Consider the following 27,484-nt stretch of genomic DNA (forward strand, 5'->3'; position numbering starts at 1 on the left):
TTTTGCAGATTTATGTGCAATTTGTTTTGGAAGTACGTACTTGACTGCATAGCAGAGAAGCAACTGACCTTTGTCTCAATATATATATTTATTTCAAATAAATGGAAGTCTCCCACTTACTTTGTAAAACATCAGAATGAAGGCATGTTTCAGAATCCATAGAGGCCTAACTGAAGCATGAAACTACTGAACCATTTGCTGCTCTTATAATGGAACACACAAGCAATGATTAAAATTAATAAAATAATAATGCACTTAAAGCCAATGAATGGAGGGGAGAACCGCAGCCTTACATAGGAAAAGCACTGCATTCCAAAATTTACCTCTTTGATTTCATCTTTCGCTTGCTGCAATTTGTCAGGCTTGTTGGCGAGCTGAAGTTTAGCTTCAGCCTCCCGTTTTTTCTGTAACATGACCTGAGCATCCTGCCATTTCTGCCAGCATTTCATTCGATGATCAAACACTCCCTGTAAGCAATAGAGTTAACAATTAAAAAGTGATGAGTCCACGTAAAATCTAAGACTTAAACAGGTAAACACCCTGTCAATATTAAACTGTGCTTTGGCCATCTACCTCTCGTATTAAAGCCATCACTATGGCAAAAATCTCAAGAATCTCAACGGGTAAAAGTTTGATTCTGACCACATGCCACATTAGTTTTTAAACAGTATGAGACCATTTAAACAGTATGAGACCAGTGGTCAGAAATGATGGGAACTGTAGTCCAAAAACAGCTGGAGACCCAAGTATGGGAAACACTGGCTGAGAATGAGCACAAGCTAGTCAAATCCACAGAACATTTCTAACTACAGGTGGGAAACTTTTGACCTTCCAGATGTTGCTGGACCATAGTTCTCATCAGTCTCAGCCAGTGTGCCCGACGATAAAGGATGATAAGAGTTGCAGTCCTGCATAATCTAGAGCAGGCTTCCTCAACCTCGGCCCTCCAGATGTTTAGAGACTGCAATTCCCACCATCCCTGCTAGCTAGGGATCATGGGAGTTGTAGGTCAAAAACATCTGGAGGGCTGAGGTTGAGAAAGCCTGATCTACAGCAGAGGGCCATAGGTTACCCATTCCAGCTACAGACATTACTTTCTGTTACAGCATGCCATCCTGCACACGTTTATACTGTAAGCACTATAACCTTCAATGCAAATATTGTCTTGCAAGGTCATTAAGTAGTTTTTAAATCGGGCTTACTTTTACTGCACCAATAAGGCGAACATAGTCACTCAGCAACTCAGAGAACACATAGAAGTCAGCAAAAGCTTGTTCTTGATGCAGCTGATCAATTTTTTCTTCAACTTCAGCAAGCTGAGACAAGGCTCTTGATAAAGCAGTGTGGTCTTCTGAGTTCCCTAGCATGGCAGCACTTTTAGCAAAGGCAGCTGTGTTGGCTGAAAGTTCTGAAACAAGAATCCGTCTAGAGTTGATGTCAGCTGTCGCAATGTGAGTCACAAAATGCAAGTCCTTTAAATGCTACTTTGCATACAATGGCATTTTGGTGTACAGAGATAGAACAATTGGCTTGAGGGGGGAAAGCTCAACAGAGCAAAGAGAAAGCTTGCTTCAAAGTAATTCAGCTTAATAGAAATTACAGTCATACCTCGGTTTAAGTACGCCTCGGTTTGAATATTTTCAGTTTAAGTACTCCACGGACCTGTCTGGAATGGATTAATCCACTTTCCATTACTTTCAGTGGGAAAGTTCGCTTCAGGTTAAGTACGCTTCAGGTTAAGTACACACTTCTGGAACCAATTGTGTTTGTAAACTGAGGTACCACTGTAACATTCATTAACTTTGCTGTAAACTAGAAGATAGTTTTGACAAGATAAAGGAATTCTGTTGCCAACAGTTGTTAAAGAAGTCCTTTTAAAAAAAAAAACCTGCCTCTTTCTGCAAGTTTGTGACCTCATATAATTGGCATTGTGTAAAATTTCATAGTCTTTAAGAATAAGCATGCTTAAAACGATATCTGACTAATACAAAAATTTAAAGTTAACACTTTGCCTTAAAAAAACCCAGGTTAACCCATTTCTCATTTGCAAGAAGAAAGCGGCGAGAGATATCTTGCTAGAAATCAAACACTTGAGAGGTGACCTATTGTGTCATTTATATTGCAGCATGTAAAGACAAGTTATACCTGCCAGACACCATGCACATTTAGTGCACAATCCAACTTGTGCTATGCAATTAAGTCTCCCGACTTTAAGTTAGCCCAATGCTTAACTCTGATAGAAATCCATTTAGTTGCAAACTGGAATGTTTGTGTTTTATAAACCTATATAGGGTTTATATCCAACCAAGTTATACTCAGATTTGACCCACTGAAATGTATTTGACCCACTGAAATGTATGTATGTATGATTCAATGCATCTACTCTGATTGTGAGTAACGTATCGCCCATAAATGAGCATGCATTGTTCAGGAAATGTGAATTAGGCAATGAAAAAAGCATAAATTGATGACACAAATAAGTTATTTTGTTAGTTAAATGGACTCCAGTGTGTAAGCTTCCCTAAACCCCCTAAATTATGGTGTGTAAGCTTCCCTAAATTCTAGATAAGAAAATGGGTGGGCTGCAGTAGGAAAAGGAGTCTTGAGTGAAACAAGTTGAACGAGATGATACCAATGCATAAGTGAATCCAGAAGCAAGTAACCATTATACTTCCTAAAGTAACTAGTCAGAATAGTGCCACCCCGACCTATAATCCCTTTCCCATCTAGTCCCTATAATTCAGTTCCCTCTTGCCACATCACAGCAGTCTCATATAGTCAACAACCTTGTTTCTCCACCTACTGCTTCAACCATTACAAGAGAGTTCAGTTTCAGCACACTAGAATAGATTGTGCCAGTTTATGGTCCTACGGTTAGTATATAAACCCCAGAACAGCATGGGACCAGTTTATGTGAGAAACCGCCTTCCCTCATATATACCTTCCTGATCTTTAAATTCAGTCAGAGGGGGCATTTTGTGTGTCTGTGCCTCGGTTGTGGAACTATTAAGCAAGAACCGTTGGGGTTTTGTTCCAGATGTCTGCTTAAAACTCTTCAGCTTACAGAGACCATCAGTTCAACTTTTGCTTATTCTATATGTTGAACTATATGTTTATACAGGTTTATTAATGTTTTATGTATATTACCTAAATACTTTGCTTATTGTGCAGCATAAGCTGATAAATAAGTCACAAGTAAAGGAAAAAAACGCTCCTTTTTAACCAGGCCTTGGGTTGATTTGATGGACATCCTATGCCAGGTATGGCTAAACTTGGCCCTCCAGATGTTTTGGGACTACAATTCCCACCACCCCTGACCACTGGTCCTGTTAGCTAGGGATGATGGGAGTTGTGGTCCCAAAACATCTGGAGGGCCAAGTCTGGCCATGCCTGTCCTATGCCCTTTTAAAATGTGGGTTTTTTTTTTGAGGTGGGGGAGGTTATTGGGTTGTTGTTTTTATTTTGATTGTATATTTTGTGGTTTTATATTCTGATTTTGTTCTGTGAACTGCCCTGAGACCTCCGGGTATATGTGCACTAAGAAGGGGTAGGTGTTCCTAAAATCTCAGGCAAATCAGCTGTAACCAGATATCGTGCAGAAGTGCCTCATTGACTACGCATCTAGGTATACTAATCTGTCAACAAATTTCATTGGAAAGCCTTGTGTTGCTGTGCAAAACGTACAGGAGTTGGATGAGATACTTATTATATCTGGGGAGGAAGAAAACAATGTATGTGTTATAATGAATTCATACTACAGTACATGCAGATACAAAACAGTAATCTAGTCTGAAGTAAGAAAACTTGGAACATCTGATGTGATGCAAGGCGTACAATTGCCATGTTGTCCAATCCCCAATTTACATCTTTCTGCTTAAACTGTTGAGTGGGGGTGTAAGCACCTGCTAAGTTCCTTCCTATTTTAAAAATATATGTGCTGTTAGGATTATTGCTGAAAGACCCTATTATGTTTTGTATGAGAGGTATTATACACTTTGTATGACTTTGTATTTAGCTTCTGGTGCTGAAAATATTTATTATTAATCAGGAAATGTTTGACAAGAAACTGATTCAGCAAGGGCTCACTTTGTGAAAACCTGAATAAAACATCTACCTTTTCTATGACAGACCAAGGCTTCTACGCTACCGTGAAGTTTCCGGAGCTGCTGATCCAAATTTTCAAATTGTTGCTGTTTTTCTTCAAACCACTGGCAAGAAGTGAAATTCAGCCATTACAATTTACGTTACCATTGCAAAATACACCCCCCCCCAAAAACCCCCACACAACATCCCCCCAAAGCAGGAAACAAATTAACTGGGTCCAAACATGGTAGCCAACTGATTCAGTTGAGAACCCAAGCCAATAAGTAAATTAATATCCCATTTTCTACTCCTACAGTCTTAAAATGCAACTGTTGAGGCTCATTAATTCATCTCATTATTCAAGTCGAAAAATCAGCTCTTACTGCATCCGATTCATTCATCTTGATCGTCATTTTGTTGACAGCGTCGGCAGCCTTGTTCACCATCCTCAATATTCCTGCTCCACTCAGAGCCTGAGTGTTAACTGCTCTCGGCAGCTGGAATTGAATGACAAATAAGGGCAAACAAACCGGTTAAAAGGCTGGAGGTTTAACTGGGCACCAAAGGGACTGAAAAGGATGTAGTGTTTTCTTCCCCCTCGTACATTTCAATATAGTGGAACCTAATTTCTTAAATTTACTACTTTTACATTCTCAGAGGAAAACTTAAAAAAATAGACTTTCAATTTGCTTTTCTCCTGCACCTTTACATTTAGATGGAACACAGAGACCATTTGTCAAAAGTTGTTACAATGCCGCCAAGTGCCTTAACTAGTCACCTGTATACCAACCGCAGCAGCGGCTTTTAAGGGGTCCTCTGCTGCTGTTTCCAAGTTACAGGTGCAGCAACAATCTGTGTCAAAATAAACACTGTGTCTATCTTGCTATACAAATATAAAAGTTCCTCAAAGATAATGAACTGTTATCTATACTTTCCTGAAAACACACACAAATATTAGCCATAACATTCTTTTCACTAGCCGTTGTAGCCCAGAAATATGGTAAAGCAGATTTCTGTGCACGATGGACTTCTTTCAAATCCCACCCCGCCAATGTCGCTACAGGATTACAAAGATCCTCTGCCTATAGCTGCATTATCGAGTGAGTACCAATTCAAGGACTTATGCCTACTACTGGCAACCTTACAAAAACCTTTGCCACACATTGAGATTTAAGGGTTTAGCTATGCTCTTCTGCCAATTATCTGCTTGTTGCGGATGTGGTGGTCGATAGGTAAGTTTTGGAAAGCTACAAGTGATTGATGCACCAGGGACACAGGAATTAACATGGTCCTACCTGTAGGAAGCGAAAGCTGCAGCTTTTTAAATAGGTGAAATTTAAACTTGTTAGCCCTAATGCATGGCATCTCCCCAGGACACTCTCAAAGTGTAGTTTTTAAAAGTAGTTGCAAAATTCTAACTTATTACCAATATAAACAAACTGGTATGCAAAAAAAAAAAGGTTACTGAAGTATCCGGTACAGTGTAACATTCTCATAGAGTTGGGTGGATTTTAAGAGAGATTTCCATTTGCACATGAAAGGTGCCAGATTGACAGCACTGGTGACTGAAGTCCTCTATCCATGAACTAATTATTACCGTACATAGCGGACTGCAAAATATTTATATGGTTGTGGTAGAAGGATCCAGTCTATTTAGCTTCCATGTCTCAAACTAGTGAGTTTTGAGATAATGCCCCTATTTTACAGAGAGATCAGTCAAGTTAAATCTCATAAAAGCCAGAGAGAATTGATGCTCTCGCTTGCCTTGCACTAGATCAAATGTCTGGCAACTTATTTTTTTTGTAGCTTGAAGTCATTCAATTCCTATTTTGAGGGCACAACTGAAATTTATGAATAGGAGGACCAGATTTCCATATATGATGAGAATGTTTCCTTTGTGCAAAGCATCTTTGTAGGTTGAAAGAAAAATAGGATAATTTAAATACCTCAGAACTTTCCAAGAACTGCCTTAAATCAGGATCCTGTAACAAGGTTGGGTGTTTTACTGTTCGTTGTAGATACCTATGGTTTTAAAAATTAGATAACATTTAATGTTCCTGACAATACTGAAAAATGTTTGCCATGCACAGAAAGCATGCCGGCAGCAGTGCCATTCTTTAGCAGGCAGACAATGTGCTTTAAGTGTGCATTAAGATGGTTACCTCTAATGTTTAGAGGATAGTTCAGTCTCAATGCCCCTTCAATCCTTTGCCTCTCTGCGGAGACTACCAATTAAGGATGAGCATTTGCCTAAAATATCAAGTTTGCCAGCAAGCAATTAATAGACGCAAATAGCCTGCCTGCTTCCCACCCATCTGCCCCCCAACAAAAGGTCAGAGCACTAAACAGAAAAGAGAAGGATGATTTAAGCAATGTCATGTTCATAGTATTGTGTATCTATATGACTTAAAAACTAACACTGTAAGCCAGGTTTGCGCAACACAGAATGCACAACAGGAGCATGCAAAATAGCTTTCTTCCTCTAAGTAACATTATCTTTGAATATCAACTCTTAAGGCATCCAGTGTTCCTGGAAATGATATGAAAGGAGCTGCAACAGGAAGAATTCTGCTTTTCAGAGTTAAAAGTGATTCAGATAGCCTTCCACAGAAGTCAGTTCCAGAAGCTTCAGAATACCCTCTCCATGCCATTCTTCATAAAGCACACCCTAAATGTTAGGGTAGATTATTCTTGGTGCATCTATTTGCCTTTCTTCTGGTTCATTTGTAGGAATATGAAGCAGCAATGTAAAATGCTTTTATAAATAAATAAGACAGGGTGGTCAGAAAAAAGGCTTTCTTAGGAAAGAACATCTATTTTTTGGCGAAAAAATATAGATCCCCAGTCTCTGAAATCAGAGGATACCCCAACAGTGAGGGCATTAGTTCTGACCCCATTTCATTTAACCAACAGTGAGGGCAGCTAACTTCAAAGCCAAACACCAAAATGGGCTGTAGACTTTCAGTGAGTTCTATGAGAGGGTATTCCGCTCACCAGCACTAACCTGATTTGTACATTGTACTGCTCAGGACTCTCAAGAGCTCGGGGGCAATTTAGGTTGGTTTGGGGCAGGCTTCCTCAACCTCGGCCCTCCAGATGTTTTTGGCCTACAACTCCCATGATCCCTAGCTAGCAGGACCCGTGGTCAGGGATTATGGGAACTGTAGTCTCTAAACATCTGGAGGGGCGAGGTTGAGGAAGCCTGGTTTGGGGGAATGAAGGGTCACACATTCTTGTCAATTGAATTAAAACTCTTCTCACTAGCACAAACCAAAGCCACCTTCTCTGCTTGCATGAAAGCCAAGGACAGCCAGTCTAGCCTGTTCTCTCCAGGAAGCCTATACTGTCTCCTGCTACACTTAAGCCCACCTCCTTAAGCGGTCCTCAACAAGGAGCAAGATGCAGGAGTTTGGCTCCCCATCTCCCTTAGTGAATCTATGCTTGTCCTATCCACCAAATTATATTTTCATTTCCAAGAAAGCATTAACCAATCTTTGGCAGCAGCTTGTGGGTAGCAAGGAGAGAGCTTAAATGTCAAGCCTGGGGACAGCCACCATGTCACACCAAACCTTGGCTTAGCATGGGACAAAATGACTAGGGAAGATCAAATGAGCTGTGGGGTCCTCTCCAGAAGCCCACACATTGGGCTTCTGCACAGTGTTGTGCTAACCAGGCTATTACATCCTTTTTATGATAGGGCAGGCACAGCTGCATATTATTTATACATAAGAGTCCTATGCCATTGCTGCTTTGATATCTAGTAGCCTGTTTGGCTTTAATAGCTTCCACAACAGCTCTGCATACTTTTCCTACTAAGATGATCAAGATTCTCAACAGGGCACAGGGGAATTTTATATCATCAAAGGAGGGAAATGGAACATTTGTTCAATCCCGCCCCATGGACAATTTGCATTTCACCATCCTTCTAAATGACTGTTTAGGACATAAAGGATGCTTCCTGCGGCAGAACAGTCCAGTCAAGTAGATCTCTGTGATTACAGAACTGTACGATTGGAAGGTGCTGAAAATTATTCAGATTACCATCCCAACTATGAGTTGATTCCTCAATGGCAACTAAATCAGGGGACCATAAAATGTAACATATGGGGGGGGGAATCAATTTCTGTCATCAAAATGTGGTTCTTATTGTTATATGTAAGCCACCTTGAGTCCTCTAAGGGGAAAGGGTAGGATATACATAAATATATAAATAATAATACATACATACATACATACATACATACATACATACATGATATGACATGGTTAATTTACATACTCTAGCTTAGAAGTGCAGTTTGCCTGTGAGAATGGTAAGAACAGTAATTTTAAAAACCATTTACGGAAAGCAAAAAGGGGCAAATTTTGATCAATGGATAAACATTGCAGCTCATCACATAGCAGAATACATACGCAGGAAGACTCCAGCCATTGTGTCACAGTTATATTAACTGCAAAATGAGTGCGAGGTTTCAAATAGTTACAGCAAGTGTCCAAAAAAGAGTCCCATAGAGATAGCCTGGTTTTCCAAATAGCAGGAAAATTGCACCTTAGGTTGGGTTTTTTTTGGGGGGGGAGGGAGGTACAGTGCCACTGAACATTAATAGCTTTTGTCTACAACAGGACCAGGTATGTGAAAATTCTTCAGATACAGAAGAGTGCCGACCCGCTTCTTCCTTCGCAGGAAAACGTCAAACTTTATGACCTTATGGGTTCCAAAAACAAATTCCATAAGATGCATCATCACAGCAACATTAAAGAATAACTTTTAATTGAGAATCCCAATAGAATTGCCTGCTATGGAGGATTAGACTTGAAACGACTGAAAAGCTGAATGGACACGTCTTCCTTAGGAGTAAAACATTGGTGATCTCCCCATACAGAAAAAGGACAGTCCCAGAATGCTAGATAAACCTTGGAAGGCAAGAAGCCACCATTAAACAATGGATACACAAGAAAATGTTTACATATTGCAATTTTTCATTCACTGCAGTGAAAAAATGGTCTACTAGCATGAGGGGATGATGTACCAAGCTTTTAAAAAAAGTTATTGCATGTACCCATGGCCTATACTTGGAGCACTCCTGTGAAAAGTAGATAGCGTACTTGAAGTCTATCCAATAAAATCTATATCAAGATATCTCTGGCTGCAGTATTTATCACCTGAAGAATATTATATTTCTACATGTTCACAGCAGCATTTAGAAGTTTTAATTTTAGCATGTGTCTCTTAAAATTTACATAGATTCCCACTTAATTTAGCTGAAAGTATAAATTACCTTTCTAGTGATGCTCTTCTTTTTTCTACGAATTCTGTAGATGACGAATCTTCCTTGCCTACTTTTACCTTAGTCATGCCTTTGAAGAAAGCGACAAAAGACTTTACACTTTGATGTAGCTCATTAACTGAACTTCATGACTTATTTCTCAGTCACAAAAGGTAAATGAAACTATTAAAAGTTACCCCCCAAAAATACATTTGAAAAGCTGCTGTGAGTTTGGCATCACATCTGTAAAACCCAGTCCACGGTTTACCATTTATCTATCTCATGTTAAAACCTTTACAGTTTTGCCCAAGTCCATTCTGCTGACAGACAGCAAGTATTGGATGCCACTCTGCTTAGCAAATATATGCGGTTTTACATTTCATAAAGAACGTGGCATATAGACTTCACTGGGGCAGCTCTTCTTCAGATCACCTTCCAGATTAATCTTTATTGCATTAAAAAAATGGAGGGGATTATGACTGAGGTTATAAGACGTAGTGGATATTTGTTTGAGTTTGGAAAAGTCCAGGGCCATTCATAACATCACTAAAAGGTGCTTTTCTATTGTAGGCAAGAAGTAGGTCGTGAAACAAAATGCTGCGATAAATCTAACACTTTAGCAGGAGCACTCCTGTTAAGAGTGCCAGCCTTTCCTTTCCTCTCAGATACCGTAAGAGGCTCAAACAAGCCAATCTATTCTCCCTCCATTGCTTTTCTTTTCCTACTGACACCAGTAACTCTTGGTGAAGAATGAGCATGCTCAGTCACTGGGCTGTGTTGGGAAGGGTTAATGCTTTCAAATTTATTATTACTTTATTATTTATTAAATTTGTATACCACCCCCTTCACCCAAAGATCACAGGGTGGTTCACAACATAAACATACAAAAAAAGAGAGAATATAATAATATACTAAATAAATAAATACACACACCATAATTAGATTCCTACATAAAGAAAAGACTATGTTGATGACAAGAGGTGCTTAAGAAGACCTCTTAGGGACTGGAAGGATGTCTTAAAGAAATTTAGAAATGTAGCCAGCAGGATGCACACCAATTTATGCCGGATACAAACACAATCTTGAGATTCCCCTAGCACCCCTCTTTTGTTTCTTAGTGGCCTTGTTCAGAGCCCAGTAGTGCATAAGACTCTTAATCTCAGGGTCACGGGTTCAAGACGTTGGGCAAAATATTCCTGCATTGCAGGGGTTTGGACTCAATGACCCTTGTGGTCGTTTTCAATTCTACGATTCCGTTTGCAAACCACTGCCGTTGACTCAGAGGCACTAAGTTCACTATTAGATGGAACAATGCCCTTGATTTACTTTATTCATCAAGTTTAAATGGCAGGGGCTGTTTGGAGAACACTGGGCTAACAATTCCTGTGCACCAAAAAATGGGTAGGTTTTCTGCAAGCTCAAAATCTAATTCAACCATCAGACAGAAGAGCAGTATATAACCCCCCAAGACTCATTCAAGTATAAGTAACACATTCCCTGTGCTGCCTGCAAAATAACCACGCCTGTACTTACCTACAATACTTTTTTCTGGAGCTGGAGGCACAATATACCCAACATGCAGATATTTGGATGTTAATTTGGCATGTAAGCCAAGAAAGTCACTGAATCTTCTTTTAACAGCGAATTCGTTTTTGTGAAACATGGACAGAGATGTCTAAAAAAACACAAAAGGGGTCATTTTAAAACATTCGGCATTTATGTATTCCATGACAGCCAAAATTCTGCACTGTTGCCATTACAACAGGTTACCTTTGTTGTTACTCTGTATGCCATATATGCATTCATACCATCGCCTGTAAAACAAACACACAAATCAGCCCTTCAGTATCTCTTTCAGCATTTCACTCTTTATGCGATGAACATTTATTCTAAGATGGGCTATATAAAAAGAGGATCCACAAAAAGTTGATTCAGTTTTTCTGCAATGTATACTGTTTTCACTCACCAACTTTCTCTGGATCTGACACATTGATTTCAATATCAAACAAGTCGCCATTAGCTTCTTCTTCAATCTAGAAAGAAAAAAAACAAGGTTTTGTTCAAACTACTGTCTAGTCACAAACTCTGGAAGCCTAAACACTAATTTTCGAATTTATGGTTGAGCCAATAACCCAATGCTAGCTAGTAACCGTAGCTAGTTAGTATGCCATAAGAAAGTTATTAGAACAGTCGATACTATAGAACAAAATTTAGCGTATTGCCATATATTCCAACAAAAAAGGAAAAAAGAAGAAATCAGGAGATCTGGAAGATTCATCTGAATTGCTCAACACAGTTATTGCTCATATGAACCTAAGCAAGTGTAATTAAAGGGATGCGGATGGTGCTGTGGGTTAAACCACAGAGCCTAGGGCTTGCTGATCAGAAGGTTGGCGGTTTGAATCCCCATGACAGGGTGAGCTCCCGTTGCTCTGTCCCAGCTCCTGCCAACCTAGCAGTTCGAAAGCACGAAGTGCAAGTAGATAAATAAGTACCGCTCTGGTGGGAAGGTAAACGGCTTTTCCGTGTGCTGCTCTGGTTTGCCAGAAGTGGCTTAGTCATGCTGGCCACATGACCCGGAAGCTGTACGCTGCTCCCTTGGCCAGTAAAGCGAGATGGGCTCCAGAACCCCAGAGTCGTCGTTGTTATCCCAGAGACTGGACCTAATGGTTAGGGGTCCCTTTACCTTTAAGTGTTGTAATTAGGTCACTCAGTTCAAAAACACTTCAAAGGGGGGGGAGTTGAGGCGACTTTGATTTTGATATAAACATTGCAGCAACCCCTTCTACACCAAAGCACCATTGTGAGAGTTTAAGGGGTGCCTGCTTTCATTGTTCCAAGCAAATAAATATTGCTAAAATTGCAAACAATTTGGACTGAACTATTCTGACTATTACACAGCAATGCAATCCTTTCCAACTTCCAATGCTTCTCCATCCCAGACTTGTCCTGTGACCATGATGCGGCTGTTCATTTTCCCTTGAGGCCTGGGTTTGGATGCGCATCATTTAATAAGCCACCATCCTTTGTTTCATTAGCAGACCATAGTTAGCGGATGGTCTTCAGAAGAAACAGAGTTTCAATTAACGCTAACTGTGGTGCACACAATGTGAAGGCGGAGAGAAGTAATGATGTAAGAATAGAGCGCATGAGCACAAGGCTTGTTAAATGCAAGAATCATTTTGACAGCTGCTGGAGCTGCCTTAATTGGCAAGAACTATTTCTACCTGTAACAGTAGTTACCAATATCAGTTAAGCCAGTTATAAAATTATATTTTATATATTACACACATAGGATATATACGGTTTGTGTGTGTGTGTGTGTGTGTGTGTGTGTGTACTGCCCTTCACCCAAAAATTTCAGGGCAGTTTGCAACATAAAAATACATAATAAAAACTGAAAATACAATATAAAATAGGAACAAAAGCAAAACAATAACCCCCTTCCCCCACCCCACGTTTTAAAGGACACAGAATGTTCATCAGCTTAATAGAAGTGTTTCACTAAGTTATTCAATACCTCTTCCCTGGATCTGTCAAAGTCCACTGGAGCCACCACTATTTTTGACTCCATTCTGGGTGTTATTAGTGTGGTTGGTGTAACAGGTGTAACAGCTGGAGTAGAATCGGATGAAAGTATCGGTTCTCTTTCCGGGCTGTCCAGAGAAACTTCCTCCGTGGCTTCTAGATTAAAAAAAAGAATGAGAAATGTCCATGCATCTCAGGAGCACACACCCCAGACAGTTTTGAGACTATTGTGGTCAGCAAGAGAGATTCACAATCCCCTTTATTGATTGTGCCATCTCTCTCATTTATGCTATGCTGTGTAACACCTGATCTCAAGGCAGTATTAGGCAAAAAATACATTTTCCAGAGAACATCAGGGTTGTAGTTAGTGTCAAAGCGCCTTTAGGAATTTGCCTGAATGTGTTTGGGATAGAAGTAGGGCACAGGAGGTTGCTGCGCATAAGCCCCATCCACAGTGCCCCCACACCTGCTAGCTCTGCTTTAGGCCTTTAGATGTTGAAGAGGAATTCTAAGTAGTTTTGGAGTAAGTTGATGACACACAGCTCCGCTTCTGCTTTACATCTGCAGGTGGGACAGCGGATGTGCTGGACCGTTGTGTTGCCTAAGTAACTGACTGGATGACAGCCAGCAAACCAAAGCTCAACCCGGATAAAACCGAGCGGGTACGTCTGGATTAACTGCTGTTGCTTGGGCTCAGGTGGACTCAGTGGCACAGAGTGCCTTCCATCAGCTTCGGCTGGTGGCCCGGCTGCATTCCCATCTGGACAGGGATGGCCTAACTTCTGTTGTCTATGCTCTGGTAATCTCTAGGTCAGATTACTGTTCGGGTTTTGCAAAATTGGTAGCATGAGAAACCATTAGATTGCTTCTTCACACAATCAACTCTAGAACAAGCAATTAACACTGGGCAGAAAGCCAAGGTGTACTTCTGCCATAGTAACTGCGCTCTCATTGGTTGATGATCAGCACAGAGACCTGTTATCAGTGAAAGCTAGCACAATGTGTGGTGTGGTGAGTGTAGGAGGAGAGGTGCTGTATCGGTTGTGTGTGTGTGTGTGTGAGAGAGAGAGGGGGGGGGAAGGATTTATTTTACTTTGTTTTTGAGTTCTAAAGCTGTACATAGAAACTCTGGATTTTAATAAATCCTGTATATAGTTTATTCTGCATCCAGACGTCTAGTCATTTAAGTTACCGCCAGATGCTTCCGGAAAAACCTGCGCAAACTCTGCTGTGTTCAGGCTGAAGTTATACCCGACACTTAAAAACACTAAGAATTACTGCGGTGCATTATGTGTGGGGCTGTCTCTGAAGATGGTTTGGAAACGTCAGCTGGTGAAGCGGGTTGCTCACCGGGGCAAGATGGTTTGAGAATATAACACCAATCCTAGCCTGACTGCAGTGGCTGCACAGCTCTGCCCCCTCCCTCCTTTTAGCCAGCGCATATTCAGGCAAATGCTTGACTAGGAACTCCATTAAATGTTTCCATTAGTTAAAAGAAAGTTACAAGTTTCCCACTAGTGCTAATTCTGGCCAGTTACGACCTGTACTTTGGATACCATTAACATCAAGGAGGTAACAGCCATCAAGCAAGGGTTAGCTCACTTCTAAATGTGATGCACTATCAAACTGTAGTGGGCAAATGTACCAAGTACTTTTACGTACCATGCAGCCTCTTCCGGCTGTTAAGCTAAGTGACTGAACATTATGTTTCATGGGGATTGTGGGAAAAGATCACTTATTCCCGATTAAAATGCAATTCTGAATTTTAACTCCTTTAGGAATAACAACAGTTTTCTCGTGTTATAGTGTATCTGAAACACTAGTTCTACCAAGCTGGATTACTGGCAATTCAGTCAAATAACCACTTACCCAAAAGATTCCGAACACAAAAATGACAGGGAGTTATGCAGAATAGCACAAAGATCAAGTAAACAGGGATAGCAAGAAACTACTTCAAAACAAACATAACTTTTTCATACATCTGAGTACCTGAGCTTTTAAAGTTTTACTTAGGTTTGTTCTAGAAACAAAGTTTAGCTAAATATGTGATTTTGATTGTTTGTTTGTGTGTGTGTGTGTGTGTGTGTGTGTGTGTGTGTGTGTATACACACACATGTATTAAGCAGGTTACAGGTAGGTAGCCGTGTTGGTCTGGATCGAAGTAAAATAAAAAAATTCTTTCAGTAGCACCTTAAAGACCAACTAAGTTTTTATTTTGGTATGAGCTTTCGTGTGCATGCACACTTCTTGTGTGCATGCACACGAAAGAAGTGTGCATGCACACGAAAGCTCATACCAAAATAAAAACTTAGTTGGTCTTTAAGGTGCTACTGAAAGAATGTATTAAGCAGTGTGATTTCTTGTGTTTTGCCTTGACCAAGATGAATGACAAACTCCCCCAGCAAGCAACTGAAGAGGAAATTACTCAAGGTGTATTTGTTATTGGCCAAGCACATCTATTATGATGGGCTGCATCTTGGCTTTAAGGGCTCCAGACTTTAAGGCAGAAGTAAATCTAGAGAGGCAGGCACATAGTAGAGCATTTGTTCCTGGCTATAGCTGTTGCTGGAGCACTCAGAATGCAATACTCTGGGGCATTTGGCTGCATTTTCTCCCTCTATTAGTTTAGCATAGAGAGAAAAATGAAAATTAGCAACATAGCTTTGGAGAAGCAGGTCTGCTCTCTCTTTCACTATGTCTTCAAGCTTTAAGTGGGGTGAAAGGAATGTCTAAAGCAGGTGATAATCCCATAAAACGTAATTTGTATCATTGACTATGTGCAAGTAAAGCTCATTTAACTGACTAACTCAGTTTAATTAACTTACAGTTTCAGGTAGGCCAGCCCAGGACATTTCAGATTGAAATATTTATAGAGTAAAACTATGAGCAAGACACAATAAACCATGGTTTGCCATTTTGAAGAACAGTTTGCATGAGGAGAACTATGCTCATGCACATCCTCTCTCACCACTTCTTCAGTCATGACAAGATATCAGAAGCTTCAATTTTCATTTCTGAAAGCATGTCTAAACTCAGAGAACAAACCAAGATTCAACTGTGGTTCCCAAGGTTTGGACAAAACAGTGGATAGTTCAAAGAGGTAAGCAAATGCTTTCAATACCCACTTTGTACACATAAAGGACTTCTTAAAGCAAACAAGCCTGAGGCTCAAGCAGGCTCAATCTTGCAGCGAAGAACCGTGATTTGTTGTTGAGTATGAACCAAGCCTGCCAAAGTTTACTGTTACCCTTCAAGGCTATACAACTCTCTCCTGAATGTTATCTGCTTGTTAGCTGATGTCCATCATGTTATAATATATATTGAGATCAAACTGATTTCAAGTGTTTCAATCCCTTCTTTTGCTCGAAGGCAAGTATGAAACTGTTCACAAGCCTGAGTCTTTGATTCAAAGCAGTTCTAAAAATGTAATTCAATTTCTTTCCTATGACAAAGCTCCAAATCCCAGTTCTCTAGAAATTGTACATTGTAATGACTTCCAAAATTATGTTTTTCATTAAAAGCTATCTGAAATATCATTTTAAAATTTAAAAAAAAGATGAGGGAGAACATTACCAGCAAAAAGGTCTTCCCTGTCATCATCTAGTATGATTTCTGCAGGCTTTGGGCCATTAGAATTTGTACTGATGTCTTCTGCAGGAAGACTGGCTGGCTCTGGAGATGAAGGGCTTGACTGTTGAAAGAAGCAAACAGTTGAGAAGAACAGCATCAGTACTTATGAAGCAATCACAGCACATGCTATCATTTGCAAGCACATAACATGAAAAAAAAACAGCGTGTAGAAGCAACCATGTCAGCAATTTCCATTTCCTAGCAGTTATAGGATAACAATGCACTAAGGAAACATTAACCTTTCAGGGGATCTCTCAACAACTGTTTCCTCTTCACGATAACCCCATGTTAAATACGCCTGGAACATAAATATTCACTTACTGTTTTGAATATAACTTAAGTTTACTAATATTTATAAAATGACTGTTTTCTGAAAGCTCCTCCTTGGGCCCAATTCCCAAGGGGCAAAATACCCGAACTTTAGAACTAGCATGTCCTGGCATAAAGCCTTCCAAGGCTGTAATTATATGAAGACTTATTTGGAAAAAGCATCATCGAAAGAGTACAACCTTCAAGTATATCAGCACATATCTGGCTGCAAAGTGTCCATCTATTAAGCTACTGCTAATTATGGTACAAAAAGCTTGCGGTACAAAAATATTCCAAAGCAAGGTTCAAAGTGACCCTACAGGTTTTCAAACCATTTTACAAATGTGAGGACCCCGCTGTATGGCTAATGTCTCATTTACAGATGCCACTACTATTACTACTACTACTTTGTAGTCTAACATTTTAAGTTGTCTCAAATGGATCAAGACCCAGTTCCATTAAGTTCATCATCCTATTTCCAACAGTGGCTAGCCTGATACCTACAAAAGCAATGCATAACACCTGACATATTACATCTGACCCACCCTCCAAAAACTTGTCATGCTACATCTGAAAACAGAGGTTCCATATATCTATCATTTATTTATAGTCCAATTTTTCAAAACTGCTAACAAATTAATATGGAGCAGAAATAGGTCAAAACAGAGAAGTGGAAGGGCTTCTCCTTATTCATTCCCATTTGGAGTGGTTGGCTGTTGCTAGAGACTAAGGAGGAACAGGCTAGTCAGACAGGTCGGTGGCAATAGACAATGGGCGTAGCCAGGATTTTTGTTAGAGGGGGGAGACTTTTGTTAGAGGGACCAGAACCTCAGATTTGTATTGATTGTTATTTAGTTAGGAGGAGGAGCTGCCCCCCTTGGCTACACCCATCCAATAGCCATCTGCAATGACTTTGCCTATCAATGACTAATCCCATTTTCAAGCTACTAAAACTAGCGATCATAATCATCTATTGTGGAAAGGAAACAAACTATCAGTATGCACTGCCTGAAGTAGTATTCCAATCTGTCCCTCCGTTTTATTGGGTTACTCCAAGTTCTAGCACTTAGATGGGATCTTTCTGGCCATGTTGAGAGATGCTACATGTACTCAATAGAATCACAGATTTGGAAGGGACCACGAGAGTGTACATCAGATTTCAAGAGGCCCAGCACAGAATGAACAAGACAGAATGCACGGGGTGCAGCAGGAAGCAGCACATTCTTCTAGCTAGCGTGTAGGACATTTTGCACACTTGCCAAGCTAAAGAGAGGCCCCATCATTCACCTCCAGGTAAGCTGCACAAGAACAAAAAAACGTTTCATTGCTAACTCTTAAATAGCAGTCACCCAGAAGCACCTAGCACCCAGAAGAGGCAATGGACACGTGGAGCTGTTAGTAAGTTAAGTGTGCAGGACAAAAGATGAGTTAAGTAGAAGTGTATAATTTATTCAGGAAGGCAAGGCATGTGGGTACCAGATTCACAAGTAGCATTTGCATTAAAAGGCCACCACAGGACTTAAGACAACTGTAAACAAGTAACAGAAGCAACACATTACTGTGCCATTTCTTTGGAGTAGCTACTGTTGACCCAAGTCATATAAAAGGCACTTCATATAAGTAGTTAAGTGTGCATCTTGGTGCCCGCACAATTCAGCCTCCCAGGGAGAAAAATCACACCACCAGCATGATGAATGAACTGTTCCTGAGAGGTTCTTTTTCTTTGTAGAAAATATTTGCACAGTGCTTAGTCACTGTAGTAGGCAGTGTTGTGTCTGTAAACTCTTCATGAAGAAATTGGTCAGTACCAGTAAGTTACTTTGTACCAGTAAGGTACTTTGAAAGAAATCCTAAAGTGGCTTTGTAGACAAGAAAGACAGAACTCTATGTAACATCACAAGCAATGCCTTTTTGCACACAAACATGTAAAACTGCAAAGCACAGCTACTCCTGATGAACTCCTCACAGAAACTTTATCAGGGATCGAGCCTCTCATAACAAAGTGCCAACTTTTTATACAAAGCAAAAGAGAAACTGACATTTATCATTCAATATTTTTTTAATTTCCATTATTTCAGTAATCCTAAGGAAGTACCTGCCCGACCAAGTCAACACTGTCACAGCGCTATTTAGTCTTTCGCACAGCAGAATTCCAAGGCCTAGTATGTGAGATGGGGGCAGTAACTGTATAGGTGAGGAGGGAAGGCCTCACTATACGCCAACTTTGTAGATCTAAAAGCAGCCTTCGAAACAGTCTCCAGAACCAGACTCTGGGACAGACTACAGGGTACTACTATAGATAGAAGGCTTCTGTTCTTAATTCAGGCTCTGCATGCAAACAGGACTCTCAGAGCCTAGGACACCTAACAGAACCCATTAAAACCTTCAAGGGAGCCAGGCAAGGGTGCCTTTTGGCCCCTCTACTATTCAATTTTTATTTAAATAACTTAGTATCTACACTCAGTGACTTAGAATTCCACCCCCTGAAGCTCACAAATCGGCATATTTCGGTTCTGTTATATGCCGATGACGCGGCAATCCTATCTCGAACCCCTATTGGACTCAAAAGAGCATTAAGAAAGCTCACAGCATACTGTGAAATTGAATGTCTCAAAATTAATTATCAAAAAACTAAGATACTCGCTTTTGGGGAAAACCAAAGCTTAGAACAGACATCCCCAAACTTCGGCCCTCCAGATGTTTTGGAGTACAATTCCCATCTTCCCCGACCACTGGTCCTGTTAGCTAGGGATCATGGGAGTTGTAGGCCAAAACATCTGGAGGGCCGCAGTTTGGGGATGCCTGGCTTAGAAGCTGGGAACTTCAAGGCCATAAATTAGAACAAGTCACAAATTATAAGTACCAAGGAATGGTGGTACAGGCTTCAGGAACCAACAAACTCCATTGGGAGCTCTGCGGAAAAACCCGCAAACTGTATTCTTAAATTCTTTAGAGCCCAAGGGGGCTTCTTCGTCCCCGCGGCCCTAAAATTATACAAAGCCAAAACATTGGCACAACTCCCCTATGTATCCTTTCTGGGCCCGCTTTCCTCTGCTTTCTCCCCCCTTGAGAGAGTTCAATCCAAACTTCTTAGAGCTCTCCTAAAAGCCCCCAGATGTGTTTCAAACGCATGGGTCAGACTAGAAACAGGGATGATGAGAGTGGAGGCTTGTATCTGCCTAACATCAATCTACAAATGGCTGTTATTGAATCTGCTCCCCCGAGGAACAGCCCCACTGATCCTCTGCGACCAGTTCCAGTCAGGCTGGCAGACAGCAATCCTGAACACCCTTCAGAAACTGGGTTTTGCCCCTCAAGCCCTTCTAAGTCTGGGGTTGACCAAGCAAAAGCTATGGTTAGGCAAAGAATCATAGACACAGAGAGACAACAGGATTGCTCAAGGTGCCCGACTATAAAACTGGAGAAATCGAGAGAGAGATAGCCGCACTGGCAGCATATCTCTTCTTTCTAGTATCCAAAAATGCAAGGAGGGCTTTTACTCTCACCAGAACCTTGGCTTTGCCCTCACCGTCCTGGAAGGATCCTTTAAAAAAGTCCCATATCCTCAGAGAATTTGTGCCTGTTCATTGGGGGAGACAGGAAGTCCAAAGCACTGATTTTTTAGATGTCCTTTTTATGAAGAGGCACATAGTGAGACCATTGACCCCCTGCTGGTGAGGCTTGCCGACCTCCCGGAAAAGCAAAAATTCGATCTTCTCCTGTTAGGCAAAGATCAAAAGACAACCCAGATTCTGTGTACAGATCTGTAGGCGCAGACCATCCCCCGATCCAAACTAGTTCATCAAGAAATTCCCCAAACTCGGTCCCTCGGGTGATTCTGGGTCACGTCTCTGCAGTAGCTTATCTCAAAGTTTTTAGTGTCTATACGCTTATCGCATTTATAAATTTTAAATTTACTGTTGTTCAATGTTTTAAATGTTTGTGTTCCTTTTGGGACTGTACCCCCAAGTGTGTTTTATATGCTGGTCTCCGACCATAATAAATTATCTATCTTGTACAGTGTAAGTGACCTGGTCCCCTCTCAGCTATATATCTTAGCAACAACAACATCACCTCTCCCAGCAATAAGCATCAGGGCATAAGTTAGTTCCAAAATCAAGACTGCCAGATATGAAATCGACCACATATTAATAGTACTTTCATCTTAATGCCCTCTAAGTCAGAGCCTTTTATCAGCACCAGGAGTGCATTGATTATATTCCATTGCAGAGATCGACATTAGCCTCAATTCCAGCTGTTGTTTCACTCTCAGTTTGTAGCGTTGCTCCAATAAAAAGCTACTTCTAGATGATTCATCTAGAACAAGAGAGTAGGTTCCAAAGGCAGAACTTCCACACATGTGGAAATGTGCACATTTACTCTTCTAGACAACTAGCACTAGCTATCAAAATGGTTTCTGGTTTTGCTGCCTTTCATATTTCAGTGTTTATTTAACTAAATTTATACACCACTTAGTTTTAGTAAAATCTCTAAATGGTTTAGAAGAATTGCATGTTTGGATAGGCTTGCCTAAACAAAAAATGTTTTAAGCGAAACAGTACAGGCAAGGTGCCACCATATTAAAAGATCAATTTCTTCCAACTACAAAATGAGTATTATGTGACACCTGTAAGAGTGCCAGTTCTGCAGATAAAAGTGGTCAAGTGGGCACATGTGGGATAAGGTGATCCAACAAGTAAACTGGCCCCAAGCTATTAAAAGTTTTACAGTATATTCCCATACTAATTGAACTTGGCCTGGTAACAAATTAGAAACCGGTGCAGATCTCTGAAGGTGTGATATGTTGAAAGTGACTTACTCATGTCAGCAGCCATACTGTAGCATCTCTCACTATCTGCCATTTCCATTTCCAGGACAAAAGCAAGAGAAGTCCCACAGAGAGTTCATGGGAATAATCAAATACTGAAGTTACCAGTGCCTGAACTGCTGTGGTTTATGGTTGGGTTTTATGCTACAGAGAACTCTTTTTAACTGCTGTGAGAAGCACTTAGTAACTGAGGTGCAGATTAAAACGGTTCACAAATAATTAGTTTTGAAAACTATTTCTTTCATACTACATTTAAAAGCATTCGGCTGCTCTCCAAAAGCAGCCTCTCTGCTATTTTAAAAACAACCTCACAGTATATCACTGACACAGCACGATAAGCTGGAAACAAACTTACTGTCCCTGGCCTTCTTAAAGTTCAGGGACAGGAAGCATTGTCCAACAAAACAGCAACACTTCATTTTGTGACAGATTGTTCCCCGTATGTTTTTCACCAAGTGCACAGTGGAAACAGGGCCAGGACTGGAATGAGAAATCCCTTACTGCTGACAAATCAAAGGAAGCACGTTGCTTTACAAACATTAACAAGCTGAACTGTACCTATGCAGAGGTTTCAACTCCCGAGGAATACTAGACTTCATAGGCTAGTTATCAAAATAAAGGTGCTCTGAAGACAGAAGTCAAGTGTGCTGCACATATTTATGCAGGAGACAAAAGCAAAAGAGGCAGGATGCAAGTTAAATAAAATAAGGCTACAGGCTTATAAGCATATATGGTACTCACCACCTACTAGCTATTGTGTACCAACATGGTCTTTCAGTACAGTTCTATAAATGTCTACTCAGAAGTAAGCGCCACTTAAGCCAGTGGGACCCCAGTTAAGTGTGGGCAGGATTGCAGCCTCAGGCATTCACACTTTGCAAAGTCCATTCACAGTGCTATTTTTCTAGAAAAAGAGGTTCTAGAACTCACCATGAACGCCTCCCTCATTCTCTTAGAATGGCAATGGTGCCCACCTGAGAGGTGCCGGAAGTTGCTGCGAGTTCTGGCTGGGGGGGGAGCCTTGCCCATATATACCACCCAACAACACTATTGAAACCAGTGAAATGAAAGCTTCTTGGGACGAAGAGTTATGACCATATTTAAAGTGAGTGGTTTCAGTCTAACAGGGTTTTCCAAACTTGGGTTTGTATTTGGGACTACCATTCCCATCATCCCTGACCCTTGGGGGTCCTGCAAAGCTGGGGAATGATGGGAGTTGCAGCCCCAAAAGCAGCTGGAAACCCAAGTTTTGGGAAACCCTGGTCCAGAAGCTTGCCTTTATAGAGCAGAAAATGCAAGGGGGGGGGGGGGACGCAGCCTTCAGAGCTGACGTGACAAGACTTCACTGGGCAGAGAAAGAGGAAGGTGCGGATGACTCTGGAGGGGCAGGAGCGCAGGGCCAGATGGGGAAGGGGAGCGGCCCGCGCAACGTCAAGCGCAGGTGGAAGGAAGCATCCTGGCGCTTGGGGAGGCAGGTGGGCGGAAGCGCCTCGCTCGCGAGGACCCGGGTCAAGGTGGCCTTGGGGGGCCGCTGCACCTGTGCTGAGGGGACGGAGCGGGAGGGCGAGGAAGGCGCAGAGGGGCTGGGCAGCAACAGCAATGCCTACCGGGCTGGCCGAGGGCGAGGAAGCGGCGGCCGCCAGCTCCCTCCGAAGGGCGCGCCTTACCTCCAGGGTGGAGACGGTGCTGGTGAAGAGGTCCTCGCCGTCCTCCAGCTCCTCGAACTCGGTCTGCCGGCCGTCCCCGAGAGGAGGGGGCTCCCTTTCCGCCGCCATCTTTGCCCACCCCCCTCCTGTCCCCGCCGCCCCGTGCGAGCAGAGGCGCGAGATTTCCGGCAGCTGCCGACGGTCACGTGACGGCCTGCCTGCCTGCCCCGCCCCTTTTATCCTGGCCTCCCTTCCCTCATTCTCCCCGCCCGGTGTCACGTGACGGCAGAGAAACCAGGCGGTCCTTCCGTCAGTCTCCCCTCCTCCGTGGGCGGAGTCAGGGGCTGGTGGGCGGGGAGACAGGCGGAGGAGCGGCGGAGAGGGGGAGGGAGGGGGAGAGAGGAGAGGAGGGAGGACGGGAGAGAGAAGTGTTGATCTGTTTTTACTTTACTGCTCTTTTTTTAATGTTTCAAGTAGTTGCTGTTATTGTTGATTTCATTGCTTCATTCTCTTTATAAACCGCATTGAGGTTCTTATTTTCTTTTCAAAATTAAAATGGTGTATGCTTATTATGAAATAATAAATAATAGGAGTATGTTTAGGATGGCAATGTGATAAATCTTATACATAGTTATGTGTTGTCACTCCCTCCCTCCAACTTCTCTCTGAAAGGCAATGAGACCCATTGTGAACTGTTATAACAGGAGTTGGGAGGTTCTGTGACAAATACTCCCATTTCCCCGAAATATTTTTCCTTTGGAAAAAAAGCAGGCGCTGTGTGATTTTCTGCTGCTTTATGGATAGGGGGAGATGAACTTCTCTGAAATTTTCAGGAGGTCATTTCCATTTCTCACTGGGAAGTGTTGCCAGCAGGACGCTGTGGAGAGACTTTTGTTAAAAAGGCAGGGAAACTATAGCCATCTAATAAGGTTAAGTGCACCGTTTTATTTATTTATGACCATATCCATAATGTTTTGTATATAAAATATCTCCAAGCAGTGTACAGCAGACTAAAAACACGAAGATACAATAAAATCATCAATACAGCACTAATGATATTGTACTTCTCATTTTAATACTCAGCTTCCTAGCTCTTGCCAAGGAGTCCACCCTGGCTTTCAAACAGGGCCCAGGTCACCCCAAAATCTCTCACAAGAAAGAACCAAAGATTTCACTCGTGCTTCCTGCAACACCATGCTCACAAAACAGGAGAGTTATACAGTATATTTTCAGAAATTGCTATTGAGGGCCAAGGCTAAACAATGCACAGGATTCTAACAGACAGCAGGGTGCTAATTAACAAACTTTAGTGCAGGACATGTGTGACACTTTCAGGTCTGGCGAAGTGTTTCTTTTCTTTCTAAAATCTCTTCTATCCGATCTTGCTCATTTCAGATGAAGTATACCAGGCCTCAGGCTGGTCCCAGTGGAAGTGCGAAGGGCTATAGTAATTTCTTAATCAATTGTACCACATGCTTTATGAGAGAGGGGTGAGTTGTTAGATTTTTTTTTTTGACAGTACGTCAATGAATCACACATTTGTTTTCGCTACTTTCTTGCTTGTTAAAATGCTGAATTAAATTACTGCAGATCGTAAAAATGGTCTGTCTAGGTAAAGATTTACAGGTTCTGCGGTGGTCTCAAAATTTGTGCTGTCACAGTTTGTTGCATTTTAACATTTCACAACAGATTCTATATAGCTCGTTTCTTTCAACTGAAGGGATAGCAAAGCCATTTACTGCGAAGACAGGAAGTGCAGTCCAGTTGGTAATCCAGACAGTAAAAAAAACCCGATCCCTTTTAGTTCTTCCCACCCCCAAAGCAGCTTTAAAGGTGCCTGGTGCAAACATCCCTGGACCTGTTTATCTGCAATTTGATCGGCTTCTTATTCAGGGGCACCACTCTCCTTTCTGCAGTATTCAGACCAATTGCCCACAAAACCCTGAGTCATGACATCTTCCCTTGACTGTGATTAGAAGTCCAGGAAAAATTGGGAGCAGTGAGGCAGGACCAGAAAGGAAACTGATTCTGAACTTATGCTTCCTGCTAGGATGCAAAGGCAGATAAGACTCTGGACTCAGCTACGTTAGTCAAAAAACAACGTTTTGAATTTGTTATAAACATGCAACACCAGATGGTGCCAGAGAGCAAAGAAATGTTCTAAGCGATTTTTACATAGTGTCTCCCCCCTGTGATATATGAACCTACCTGAACCCTGAGATTATCTTCTGAGTCCCTCCTTCGTGTGCCTCCTCCTCGATAGGTCTGAATGTGGCAACATGAGAACAGGGCCTTCTATGCAGTGGCTCCTCGTCTGTGGAATGCTCTCCCCAGGAAAGTTTTCATGGCGCCTTCATTATACTCTTTTAGGCACCGGGCAAAAACGTTCCTTTTTAACCAGGCCTTTGGTTTATTTGTTTGACATCCTATGCTCTTTTAAACTGTGGTGGATTTTTGGGTGTGTGTGTGTGTGTTATTGGGTTGTTGTTTTTATTTTGTTTATGTATTTTGTGGTTTTATATTCTGAATTTATTCTGTGAACTGCCCTGAGACCTGCGGTTATAGGGCGGTATATAAATTCAATAAATAATAATAATAGTAATACTTGGGATAACTGTACTACTAATTCAATAAATAATAATAATAATAATAATGATGATGGGACTGTAGTTCGAAAACAGCCAGAGACCCAAGTTTAGGAAACGCTGGTCTCCACTGACTGGCAGCAGCTCTCTGAGGTTTCAGGCAGGGTTTTTCACTAGCACCATGTTTACAGGGATTGAAGCTGGAATTTTTTGCTTGCAGACCTCAGGCTCCTTATTGGGCTGCAGTCCAATTAATAAAAATGCCATTTATTAGCCACTAAGGCCAATCCTTTTCATGGGAAATGTTTAGGCGGTAAAACCTCAGAAAGTGAGGGATAGGTGTATCTCATAGTATTGCTATGTCTTTTTTGTATCTTGAAACCACTGTGGCTTGGCTCAAGCTGAAACTGCCTCAAAATTGGAGTATGTGTGTGTCCTTGACTTTTTTTTAATGGCACAGGATCTGCCCCTTGTGTATCAGCTGGAAATCAAACAGCCAAGCTTTTTGCTGCATTCAGATGCAATGAAAGGAAATCTGGACTTGTTCATAAAAGGGGGCTGTGTGGTGGTTTTGGAAGTTTCAGGGGAGAAGAGGGCAGCATCTTCGTTCCACTGCCCCGTCAGGGAAGGTTTATTTGCAAGAAGTCGCCCCACCAGAATTAGGACTCTGTACCTGAAGAGGAAAGAGTGGTAACGATTGAAGATAAATGCACCGTTGATGACCACACATCCTCCCATCTTCCAAAACTTGGCTCAGAGCAAGTGCTTCCATGCCGTTGTCCACCCCACCCAGGCACCAGCTTTGAGGGGTGGGGAGAGGAGGAAAGAAAGCAGGTGGAGAAAGAAGGTGTTGCACAGGTAGACAGGTGAGAAAAGAGGTGGTTCCATCCAGTGTTATTTTCTGGGGGTACGCAGGGGTATGCATACCCCTAAACATTTTGAGAATCTAACAGAAGAAGAAACTAAAAAAAATTAAAAAATTCCTTCAGTAGCACCTTAAAGACCAACTAAGTTGGTCTTTAAGGTGCTACTAAAGGATTTTTTTAAAATTTTGTTTCGACTCAGACCAACACGGCTACCTACCTGTAAAAAAAATTAGTTTCTTCTCTAGCACGGTGAATCACCAGTTCCGTTGAATAGCATGGTGAATCGTCGGTTCAGTTGCTACCACCGATGGTGGCCTCATTTCCTATCCCCGGTGTTTCCTGAGTCTCAGATGGAAGCGAGCACTTAATGTTTGAAGCAGTGAATGTGGGGTGTCTTACTGATGAAAGTTTGGCCTCATTGAGGGGCAATATTTAAATATGAGCAATGCATGTTCTGTGTACTTTTGTCCATTTACTGTATTTATTTTCCCCCATTTGAACTATTGAATGGTGGTTTTCTTGAGTCAAAATGAGAGTACCCCAAACATTTTTTTAATAGAAAAAAAAGCACTGGTTCCATCCATCCATGGTTCCAGCACTACCCACCAATTTCTGTGGTCCCCAATTTGGTTTTCCTGTTAATCAGCCCTTCTCAAAAACATGGATTGAAGAAGAGAAATACGCAGGAGGAATTCTTTTTCCATTACCATACCTTCAAAACTGGTCTCCTTTCAGTACCTCT

The 27,484-nt window shown here is 41.6% G+C and overlaps 1 protein-coding gene across 2 annotated transcripts in view; it reads right to left on the reverse strand.

The window, feature by feature from the left end:
* SNX2 (sorting nexin 2) overlaps positions 1-23,492 on the reverse strand; it is a 31,262-nt gene extending 7,770 nt beyond the window's left edge. The window contains exons 1-12 of one of the 2 annotated variants that reach the window (XM_035099882.2): positions 23,253-23,492; positions 16,452-16,569; positions 12,871-13,034; positions 11,317-11,383; positions 11,121-11,164; positions 10,884-11,025; positions 9,363-9,441; positions 6,030-6,105; positions 4,467-4,580; positions 4,115-4,208; positions 1,203-1,408; positions 324-467 (exon numbers count right to left, since the gene is read on the reverse strand). In XM_035099882.2, coding sequence (XP_034955773.1) covers positions 324-467; positions 1,203-1,408; positions 4,115-4,208; positions 4,467-4,580; positions 6,030-6,105; positions 9,363-9,441; positions 10,884-11,025; positions 11,121-11,164; positions 11,317-11,383; positions 12,871-13,034; positions 16,452-16,569; positions 23,253-23,420 — 1,416 coding nt within the window. In that variant the 5' untranslated portion in view covers positions 23,421-23,492. The remainder of the gene's footprint in view (positions 1-323; positions 468-1,202; positions 1,409-4,114; positions 4,209-4,466; positions 4,581-6,029; positions 6,106-9,362; positions 9,442-10,883; positions 11,026-11,120; positions 11,165-11,316; positions 11,384-12,870; positions 13,035-16,451; positions 16,570-23,252) is intronic. The other variant, XM_035099883.2, reaches the window with a different exon arrangement.
* Between the last annotated feature and the right edge of the window lie 3,992 nt (positions 23,493-27,484).

The sequence above is a fragment of the Zootoca vivipara genome, chromosome 11, assembly GCF_963506605.1.
Source record: "Zootoca vivipara chromosome 11, rZooViv1.1, whole genome shotgun sequence".
Classification (NCBI taxonomy): Eukaryota; Metazoa; Chordata; class Lepidosauria; order Squamata; family Lacertidae; genus Zootoca; species Zootoca vivipara.